General features: G+C 36.6%; 1 protein-coding gene across 1 annotated transcript; it reads left to right on the top strand.

Annotated features, from left to right (window-relative positions):
* Nucleotides 1-5836: 5836 nt before the first annotated feature.
* LOC126235086 (uncharacterized) lies at nucleotides 5837-6403 on the top strand. The gene has a single exon (XM_049943820.1). The coding sequence runs from the start codon at nucleotides 5837-5839 to the stop codon at nucleotides 6401-6403; it is 567 nt and encodes a 188-aa protein (XP_049799777.1).
* The last annotated feature ends 5451 nt before the right edge of the window (nucleotides 6404-11854 follow it).

Raw genomic sequence — 11854 nt, forward strand, 5'->3', positions numbered from 1 at the left:
TATTCAACAATACAAAAAGAAAGTAATAAATGTTTGTCACCTTCTTACCCATTGCAAGTAAAGAAGATGTCTCAAAATTTAATATTCAATAGTGACAATAAAAGTATAAAAACATTCTCTCAGAGATCTGGAACTTTTCCAGGGTCTGTAGCATGAGTGGTAGTTGCTATTTGACACACCCAGTAAAAATCTTTGCTGGTAAAATGCTTTACGGAAAATGGGTAAGTAACTGTATTCAAACAGGGAAATGTGCTTAATCATGTTTATATGGTTTCAATTCAGTGATGTTTCTTAATCCAAATAACCTTCTTGATCTGGGAAAGATAAGTCTATAAGCATTAGGATGTGGGCTTTCTTTTATTTCAAATGGACAAATGTCAATGTTTACTTTAACATATAATACATCATTTTCAATTTCTTTAGTTCCTAAGTCTAATGTCTCTTTCCTACACTTAGACACATCCCTCTCTGTTTGCAAAGCATTGACATTTAAACATAAACCTTTGTTTTCATCTGTTCCTCTTAACACTGTGTTGCCACTCAACAAATTATTGTTTTCACCCCATTTTTTATAAAGTCCGCTACGGATTCTTATCCACCATATAGGATACAAGGTTGCACTTACCTTTGCTAATTCTTTCCAAAAGGCATCTTTGTTTATACAGTTCCCATAGTTGTTCCACAAAACTTCTAAAAACTTTTCCCCTTTTTCTTGAAAACACACATTTACATTCCATCCCTTTATATTTTCTTTAACATTATTATTATTGTCATTCTCATAGATTAGTGTTTCATAGTTCCCAATAGGCACTCGCTTGTCCTCAGATACACATTCCCTAGTCTGCATTTCACTTAAATTAACCTCATTATTACCCATGTTTGTCACATCACTTACCTTTACCACATAATCACTTTTCAATTCTACAAATACTTTTATTTCTTCCTCCACACTCTCATCAATAACATCACTTGATTTAGGATCATTATTTAAATGTCCCTCTATTACTTCTTCCTCCTCCTCAACAACAACAACCCCATCTTCAGTTTTCCCCCTATGTATCTGAATCTCAGCAATTGAGTCTTTGGCTCCATTAAACACTTCGTCATCCCCCTTCTTATCAAATAAACCCCCCAAAATAGATTCTATTTGTGGTGTGTCTGACTTGTTATTAACACCAGTATCTTTTTCAGCCCAACTATGGAACTCTGCAATACCTTCAACTTCTGCACTTTCACTAACTACCTGTGCTTGAACACAGTTTTTATTAACTGTATCACTTTTACTCATAGTATCCCAAAACCTTTTATTAAATTCTAATTTATTCATTCTAACAACATCAGTATTTTCATGGTATTTACTCTTTACATTGTATCCTCTCCTTTTCCAGTTTCGGTTATGTGTTGTCCTGTCATAATATTTTCTAGCCCCAAAACTACGGACATCTAGTGGGACTGTCCACCGTTTCCCGGCTGGTTTCCTCGGTCTGTCCGTTTGTAGTTGTCGTTTTGTTCACTAGTTTCAACAAACCCCCTTCTATCTTGTTCTCTTCCCCAATACCTATTTCTATCATTCCTGTTATCTCTCCTCCATCCTCCCTCCTGTGTATTGTTTCTGACATCATTTTCATATCTCCTATCTCCCCTATTTGGAGCATTATTTCCAGAATTTTCAAAGACTCTCCTCCCATAATAATCTCTATTTACATTCCTGTTCCACCCCCCATACTGGTTGTTGCCAGAGCCAAAACTTTGGTTACTTTCTCTTTCCAAGGCCCTATCTAATCTATCTACAAATTTCAGGAACTCTTCCATTGAATCGTCTGGTCCATGGACCAATTCCCACTGCAGTCTCTCTGGTAATCTTCTTTTTAAAACATCAATTTGTGTCATAATATCAAAAGAGTTATTCAAGTGAGCAAGTTTTTTCAATTGATCTCTGCAAAATTTTTGCATTCCCCCTACTTTCCCTCTATACACTGGTCCATTTAGAAATTCTGACTTTAATCTGGCTTGTATGGATTGTGACCAAAATTTGCAAATAAATTTAGCTTCAAACTCTTCAAACGTATTCCAAGAATCATTGTTCTCATTTGCCCAGGATAGGGCCTCCCCTTCTAGAAACCGTTTTACTAACTTAATTTTTATGTTATCTGACATTCCTACAACAAACATATCCTTACATTGGTGAATAAAGTCAATAGGGTGCAGATTTTCACCAGGAAAGCATTTCACTTGGATGTGCCCATACATTGTATTTTGATTGTAAAACATTTGTTTTGACATTAATGCATCTTCCAATTGTGTATATTTAGTGTGTATATTTTCTACTTTTGTATCTACATTAGTGGTATACAGGTTGTATTCCTGTTTAAGGTATTCTGATTTTTTGTCTATTCTCTGATCTAATCTTTTAGCTTCAGTATCTACTCTGTTGTAGATGACAGCAATGCTGTCTGTGTTAGCTTGTATGTTTTCATTTAAACTTTCAACTTTAACTTGAAATTCTTTTCTGAAGTGTATCAACTGTTCGCTAGTGTTCTTACTGAGGGTAGTTTTAATTTCCTCACACTTCTCATTGAGATGAGTACTTAATAGATCAAAATCCAAACTTAACTTATCCAGTCTATCTGTGTTTTCTTCACTTGATTGTTTAAAATCCAAACTTAACTTATTCAGTCTATCTGTGTTTTCTTCAAGTTTCAAACTTACTTGTTCACTCGATTGTTTAAGTTGCGAGCTTATTTGAGTTGCAAACCCTGCTAGCCACTCTGTTAAGTTTAATTGTTCGCCATCCCCTGGTTCAATTTTTACATTTCCTACGATCTCATCACTCTCAGGTAGAGACATGTTCACTATTAATTTTGTAAATGACAACAACAACAAAATACCTTGCTTTATGGCTATGCTATGATGTCGTGGTCGGTGTTCTTGTTGGATGGTTCACTTATATTCGGTTTTATTGAAGCTGAAGTCTTGATTGATGAATTCCATTGACATAATCCAGACGTTAATCTTCCGACCGGTGTGATGATAGTTTTTCGTAGTCGCACAAACACACTTTATTTATTTATTTTTGACATATTTTCACTGTTGCCACAATGCACAAATGAAATTTTTTTGGAGTGCCAAGCACTTACGAAATTTATCGCTGCACTATTATCATCGATGCACTTAAATATCCCGGACGAGCCCCCACTTTTGTAAATGGTCCGCATGATCGTTGATATCGCTAATTGCTGTAAACGCACTATTTCACTTCAATTTACGGAGCTTGTTAGCACTTGATGTTAGGTTGGCGCCATTACAATGTATTGTATTGTAGTAATCGCTGCTGCTTGCTGGATCGCTGCTGTGTCTCGATGCTGATGCTGGCTCTAAATCTGGGAGTCTAGGGTTAAAAACATGAGGTCCCATGTTTTTCATGTGCTTTTGATGATAAAGAACAAACGAAACCAACACATATGTAAACATCAAATATTTATTACTTTGGTGGCCATCTTAATTCCACTGTCCACCAAAGACCATAACACAACACAAAGTAGTACTTCCTTTACATGTTCTTTGTATTGTTTTTCCATCCCAAACAATAACACAGAAACACACTTCACCAAAGTGACATTCCGACTGCCCCCTGACTGCCTCCGACTGTTTGTATTTATAACATTGTCAAAGAACTACTAAAACGAGATATAGTTTATAAGTCACATGTACATCTGTTATCATAATTTGTGCAGAAAAGTTATTAATTTGCATCGAGTGACATAATTTAACATGTTATTAAAATGACAGACAGATTTGTCGACTTGACAGAATAATTCTTTGTTACAAAAAGGTCGTTTTTTAGAAGTTTGTCAATTGACTTTTCTAATTTGCATAAATAAGTAAGTAACATGAATTATTAAGAATTACATTGGTTTTCGTCTAAAATAGGATTGATTACGTGAATACTGAGTGAAAACGCTCCTAGTGAACAAATAGGTTTCACTGGGTGATTTTTATTTAAGGAGATCCAAAATACCTATGTTGGCCACTATTTTTCGTACTTCATATTAATTATTTAAGATGAACTTAGTGTTTTTACATGATGACATTTGCTGTATCAGTGATCAAGTGATATTAACTTTTGTGTGGGTCAGTTATTCAGTATAATTTAATGGGTTGACTGTTTATGGAGACATGTTATGCAATCATTGTTAACATACACAATAACTTTTCTATAATCATAAATACTCATTAAACTGGTTGAATTTGGAAGGGATCGCATACTTCATTAAAGTAAAGCCTTTAATATGTTCCGTTACAACTTTCTTCCGGAAAATCACGAAAGAAGAGGAGGCGCCCTTTCCAATGAATGCAAAATTAATATATTTTTGCACTATTTAGCGGATCCAGGCTTTCAGATAGGTGTAGGAGAAGTTTCTAGTTAGTAAATATACCAAACAGGTTTACGCAGAAATGTGGGAGAGGTTCGCCCAGTTTCATGCATAGTACACTGTGATACTTTTACTGAAATGTGGTGATATAGTAGACGAAATTTACCAAACATTGTTTCATTTTCACATGTTAAAAATACGTATTTGTCTGAATCACAATTTCAAAGCATTAAGCGCGTAATTAAAAAATCGGAAAGCATGGGACTTACCAGGAACTCTGTGGATAGTTGGGTTGCAGTCATCTCCATCCAAAAACTTTAAAAATATCTGCTCCCAATCTTTCAGGGAAATCTTAATGTTTCCCGTCTTATTCACATCCGTTTTCGCCTTGACATGGGATTTCATGTTGTGCAGTTTCTTCATTATCTGCCCGTCCGTTATTTCTTTCCCGAAATTAACCATATAACGGTGTTGTATTTCTTTAATACAATCCGCTTTCTCTCTTTCTTGCGGCCGGAGTTTGTGATTTACTGATGATTGCGGGGTAATCTTAATAATGTTTACAAAGGCTAATTCTGAGTCTTCCATTTCGGCACAGAAATAACTTGAGAAAACTTTCGCTAACACAAAACACACGCAAACAAAACAAACTGAGAACCAAAGATGTTGGATTTTAATCTCTTTGCTGAGAACTTACTCAGTAAGAAGGGGAGGTAGAGAGAAAGTACTCCAGGGTCAGAGATTATGCTTCCTAGTTTTTATTCATACGAAACTGAGAACTTTCATTGAGAATGTTCTTTTTCTCTGAGTATCAACTCTGGAGAATGTTCTCGTTTTTATTCGTACAACAAAAGGATCACAAAGTACTGAACTCAACATGGCGGAACAGCCAAAGATAATGCTTAGAGTCCAAAGATGAATGCATATCGATGTTGGTGTCGATTTCATCGGCGCCACATGTTAATTGTCTATACACGGCCGCCTGTATTAGAGGCCGGAGGACTGAAATGTGGCAACGTTACGTTAAGGCCTACCGCATGGCGGTGGCTATAAAGTAGCAAACGGAAGCATTTGTTTACGTACTTTCGCGGTGTCTGTTTTATCCGACATTACAGTGTAATTATGCTACAATGGACTCTGCAAAAATTACAGCAACTAGTCGTGACTACAGTCGAAGATATAACACAATGTAAGTATACAATCCTGTGAAGTTTGTAGTGTTTTTACATGTATATGTGCAAGTGTGCTACGTGAACGACTGTTGTCTACACAATTGCAAAAAAGTTTTACTATATTCTAGATACAATTTGAATCTCCTAAGTGATTTGTGTTAATATTACGAATATTTCTACACATTTGATTCTATTTGTAGACTTGTGTTTCGTGATGTCCAAGCAGTAGAAAAAAACCAGTCCCCTCAAATTCTCATTTACTATTTTTACATAATAGTATTTTGATTTAAGATGTTAGCAATTAATGCATCATTCTATTTGCAGATGCCAGAAAAATCTTGTGTTCCTGGTTGCAATAGCAACTACAAATCCAGCAAGGAAGAGGGTTACTTCTCAATGTTCAGATTCCCTACTGAAGAGAAAAACAGAAAACGATGGACAAGAAATATCCCCAGAAAGGACTGGACTCCATCAAATAGAAGTGTTGTTTGCATTAAACATTTTGAAGAATGTGATGTATCAAGAGTGGAGATTTACAAGGACTCTGAAGGGAACTGTCACGAGTTTCCTCGTCAAAGGCCATTGCTTTTACCAGATGCTGTGCCAAAAATATTCCCTGGGTTACCATCGTATTTAAGTAAGGTGCAGCCTCCAAGAAGGTGTGACCCAGAAATAAGAAGGAAGCGTGCACGCCATGAAGAGAAGGATGAAGCCATGCTAAATGAGGACATTATTGCAAATTTTCAGTGTTTGTGTGCTGAGTACCAGGATAGGATAAACAGTGTAGGAAAGTGGAGTGTTAGTGTTAAAGAGAATAAGACATTCTTTTATACTATAGATTTTTCTGAAGACCTGTGATTTAAAAAAAAAATCTAACATACTAATGAACAATACACAAAAAACATTCGTTAAAAATTATTATTATTATGCGACCCTCATATATAAAGGTGTGAAAGATATGTTGCAGCTGTCAGAAACTTTTATATTAGTTTGTCATTTATATAGGAAGGAACATGATGATACATTTCAAATAACAGACTGAAATAATTGCAAGTCTGCAAATAATGTTAGTAGGCACCTCACAAAATTGTTTGCTGAACTTGTATCTCCAAATCTCGGGTAAGAAACGTCATAATATACTGCTATGAAGCACGTGTGAGTTATTGAAAAGTTCATCATTGCAAGGAAACGAGAATAAAATGCGTAATTCCGACATAAAGTCGGCATAATACTGCGAGAAATTAGCTTTTCTTGGTTACTGTGTTATTTATAGGGACCAAATCTACAAAAAAAAGAAAGTGATTCCGTATTTATATCTGACACGTCGTCTGAATTTGACGAAATCTAAACTTCAGTCTCGGCCTAGCTGGTCACGCTAGCCGGCCTACTGACGTCACAGGCCACGACGTTGTCAGCTTGACGACTCTGGCCTCTAATACAGGTGGCTGTGGTCTATATCAATATTATTGTTTATAAAATACTCTGATCCATTCACCATTAAGTTATTGTGGGGTGGAAATAAATATGAACATTTTTTGCAGAGAGTATATATATATATATATATATATATATATATATATATATATATATATATATATAGCCAGTCAATAGATTGGGAAAATACTTAGAAAGTGTATTTTATGTGCGCACTTACACTATTTAAATCGAACAGTGCCATTTGACAGTAATACACTAAAAGAAAGGTAAATTAGAATGTCAGTGGTGTTTGTTGTAGGATTCTAGTGTGAGTCGTTTACAAGATATTGTATTTTGAAAAGTTCCCACACTACCACATGGATAATACCTATGGATGCACTTGTTATGTGGATTCTGAGCAGTAATGAAACAACCGACCATCATAGCTTGTTTTCAAAATTACCACCAGTCTGGTATGGAATGACTGCTGCACAATTTCTATCATTTCAGCGGAGATGTCCAAGGAGGCACTGTATAGTACAAACTGAACAACCCGCTGTTTTGAATCCCAAGTTGAAGGCGCTCGTTTAAACTCTACAGAACATTTACTCTTTTTAATATGCTCTTAAGACCATCAAAGGTAAATTCCTTGTGCAAATAATATTACAGCATAGTAAATGTGTTGGTTACATCTGACATTAAGAGGCAAGCAAATTAAAGTGGGGTTAGTTGAGTATTTTGAGGCATGATACATTCACTTTTCTGGTTTATTATATGGAACATCCACTTAAGTTTACTGTAAATAAGAGCTGCATTGGTTAACAATTACAGAATAATGTTAAAATAGAATATAACAGGAATAAAAATTTCATGTCAGCACAAGAGGAAGTTGTTTGAGTGCTCAAAGTTATTACTAATGCCAATTTTATTAACTATTTTAACAGCTTTAAAAGAAATCTGTCAGTTAAAAAGTGAAAAAAACTGAAAAAAACTGGGATAAGACAAACTGTTTGGTAAATCTAAGAATATAACTAAAGCAAAATGGCAAGTTATTAAAAGGGTATTGGGTGCTAGATCATATAATCACCGTAATATCAAACTGACTGGAAAAGCAACAAACTAACCGACCCTCACTAGTGGCTAACACTTTTTACTATTACTTCTCAAACGTAACTGAACAACTGGAATTGGAGGATTTGACACACCAAAAAGAGTAGGGATGGCATGTATTTTATGGTTTATATATGGAACATCCAATTTACTTTACAGTAAGCAAGAGCTGCATTCGTAAACAACTATGGAATAATGTTAAAATAGAACATAACAGGTATAAAAATTTCATGTCGGCACAAGAGGAAATTGTGTGAGTACTCAAAGCATACTAGTAATACCAATTTTGTTGACTATTTTAACAGCTTTGATAGAAATGTCATAAGTTATTTAAAAAGTAAAAAACTGGGAAAAGACAAAGTGTTTGGTTAATCTAGGAATAAATTAGAGAAATCTGGCGAGTTATTAAAAAGGTATTGGGTGTTAGTCAGACAATCACCCTAACATCAGACTGACTGGAAATGCAACAAACTAACTGACCCTCACTAGTGGCTAACATTTTTACTGTTACTTCTCAAGCATAGCTGAGCAACTGCAATTGGAGGATTTGGCACATCAAAAAGAGTAGGGATGTCATTTGGTTGCAGTTTCTTCTTGTTGTCTGCTTGGTTTTGCTCAAATCGGCTTTCTTCAAATTGGACCTGTAGTAATAATTGCAAATATTTTGTTATTACCAACAAGTTGCGATAAGGTAATATTAATTTACTCTTTCTATAAAATTAACAGAACCTTAGGATGTGTGTGATTTTATACAATTGTAATAAATAAAATTAAGAAAAGTAGCTTAATTTAAACTTACAATCTTAGGTCATGTTATGTAAATATAATCTGGAGCAATATTAAAATAAAGGCATTTCTTACATACGCAATTTCATTACCGCCACTCTGTGAGCAAATCTATTTCTAAAACAAAGAAAAAACGATTTTTTACTTTCATTACACAGATAGCTGCTCGATTTTGGTGTCCAATATTTGCCCCTTGAATTTTCAAGCCACTTTTTATGCCACCCTATGTGGTTGGGAAGGGAGTGAGACAGGGTTGTAGCCTATCCCCGATGTTATTCAATCTGTATATTGAGCAAGCAGTAAAGGAAATAAAAGAAAAATTCGGAGTAGGTATTAAAATCCTTGGAGAAGAAATAAAAACTTTGAGGTTTGCCGATGACACTGTAGTTCTGTCAGAGACAGCAAAGGACTCGGAAGAGCAGTTGAACAGAATGGACAGGGTCTTGAAAGGAGGATATAAGATGAACATTAACAAAAGCAAAACGAGCATAATGGAATGTATTCGAATTAAGTCAGGTGACGCTGAGGGAATTAGATTAGGAAATGAGACACTTAAAGTAGTAAAGGAGTTTTGCTATTTGGGGAGCAAAATAACTGATGATGGTCGAAGTAGAGAGGATATAAAATTTAGACTGGTTATGGCAAGGAAAGCGTTTCTGAAGAAGAGAAATTTTATAATATCGAATATAGATTTAAGTGTCAAGGAGTCGTTTCTGAAAGTATTTGTATGGAGTGTAGCCATTTATGGAAGTGAAATGTGGACGATAAATAGTTTAGACAAGAAGAGAATAGAAGCTTTCGAAATGTGGTGCTACAGAAGAATGCTGAAGATTAGGTGGGTAGATCACATAACTAATGAGGAGGTATTGAATAGAATGGGGGAGAAGAGGAGTCTGTGGCACAACTTGACTAGAAGAAGGGATTGGTTGGTAGGACATGTTCTGAGGCATCAAGGGATTACCAATTTAGTATTGGAGGTCAGCGTGGAGGGTAAAAATCGTAGAGGAAGACCAAGAGATGAATACAGTAAGCAGATTCAGAAGGATGTAGGTTGCAGTAGGTACTGGAAGATGAAGAAGCTTGCACAGGATAGAGTAGCATGGAGATCTGGGATTTAAAACGGCGGATTGTTCAGCTTGGTATATCCAGTGATTTAGACTGGAGTAATATGTCTTTGCTTATCTTTGGGTGTAGCTAATATGTCCTTGTTTACAGCATCTGTCAGCTTTCCCCAGAGAAAAAGTCTCCAGGTGTCAAATCCGGGGAATGGGCCAGTGAAGGTACAGGTCGTCTGTGTCCAATCGAACGAATTTGAAACAATTCATCAAGACATGATGTAGTACTTCATGCACTACGGGCTAGACACCCATAGTGTTGGCACCATAGGTTCCTGCTAGTCTGCACAGGAATGTGTTCTTGCATCGGTGGAAGTGGTCAGTTAGGAGTCTGTGATAATTGTGCACATTCAGTGCTCTTTCTATGAAACATGGCCCTATGAGCTGCTAGTTCACTATCGCACACCACATGTTTACACTCCATGGATACTGACGTTCTATCTGACGAAGCCAACAGGGATTGTCAACAGACCAATACTGCATGTTTCCCCATTTTACCTGGCCACGATTGGTAAATGTGACTTCATGACTAAATAAGGTACATGATACATCTGGAGTATCTTGTCTGAATAACCTGGACAGAAGTTAACACGATTCTCATAATCGTTTCCCTGCAGCCTGTGATGGAAAGAATGTGATAGGGATGGAATCTATGTCGATGGATAATGTGCAGGACATTTGCCTGACTCATGCCACTTACTTGTGTGATTGTGCAGGAGCTAACGTGCAGTTCAACTGGAACAGCAGCAGGAACATTAATTTCCCCCTCTTCTGTGGTCACTTGTTTCCTTCTGTTACATTGTCTAGGTGTTGCGCTGCCACTTTCACGTAACTGGTTGAAGAGGCTGATAAATAATTGCCGAGATTTTTGACATATATTGGGATATCTCGCTGCTTACACCATACAAGAGCGAGCTGCATTCTTCCTACACTTCATGCACCAAGAGTATGTCGGCTTTTTCTGCATTGGTACATCCGATCGTCCAGTCACGTCCTACTGCTTGGACTACCACACACTTAATGGAACAGCAAGTTCGCAATGCACTCAAGGAACACAAGCAGACTGTAAGCAAACATAACAACATCGCACCTAGCAACTATGTAGGTTGAAAAGCACAAACAGAAGTTGGTGTGGCGGCAGTGGTGGCCGAGTGGTTCAAGGCGCTTCAGTCCAGAACCGCGCGACTGCTACGGTCGCAGGTTCGAATCCTGCCTCGGGCATAGATGTGTGTAATGTCCTTAGGTTAGTTAGGTTTAAGTAGTTCTAAGTCTAGGGGACTGATGACCTCAGATGTTAAGTCCCATAGTACTCAGAGCCATTTGAACCATTTATTGAAGAATTGGTGTGGAAACTTTTCAAAATACGATATCTCGTAAACGACTCGCATTAGAATTCTGCAGCGAACACCACGGACGTTCTAATTTACCTTACCTGTAGTTTGTAACGTGAATAGGCATTGTTCCAGTAAAAAAAAGTGTATGTCTGCACAAAAAATACACGTTCTAATTATTATTAGAATCTTTTTATTGGCTAACAATACGAAGCACTGAATACCAATCAATTCTGTGAAAACTGCACATTAGCAGCACTTTCAACTTCCGCAATATTTGCTGTGCAAGTTTTAGGTGATTCACCCTGAACACGTACACATACAGTCACTCAGAGCTACAGCACTGTCAAAATAAACTGACATAAAAAAATCACAATACCACAAGATAATTAATTTACAGTACTGAAATCTCAGGAATAATGGGTTGGACACTCATCTTGTTGGTACCACAGATCCTGCTACTCTGCAGAGTTATGTCTTCTATCATTGGTGGAAGTGGTCAGTTAGGAGTCTGTGATAATTGTGCACATACAGGTTTGATGTTATGAATG

The sequence above is a fragment of the Schistocerca nitens genome, chromosome 2 (genome assembly GCF_023898315.1).
Source record: "Schistocerca nitens isolate TAMUIC-IGC-003100 chromosome 2, iqSchNite1.1, whole genome shotgun sequence".
Taxonomy (NCBI): Eukaryota; Metazoa; Arthropoda; class Insecta; order Orthoptera; family Acrididae; genus Schistocerca; species Schistocerca nitens.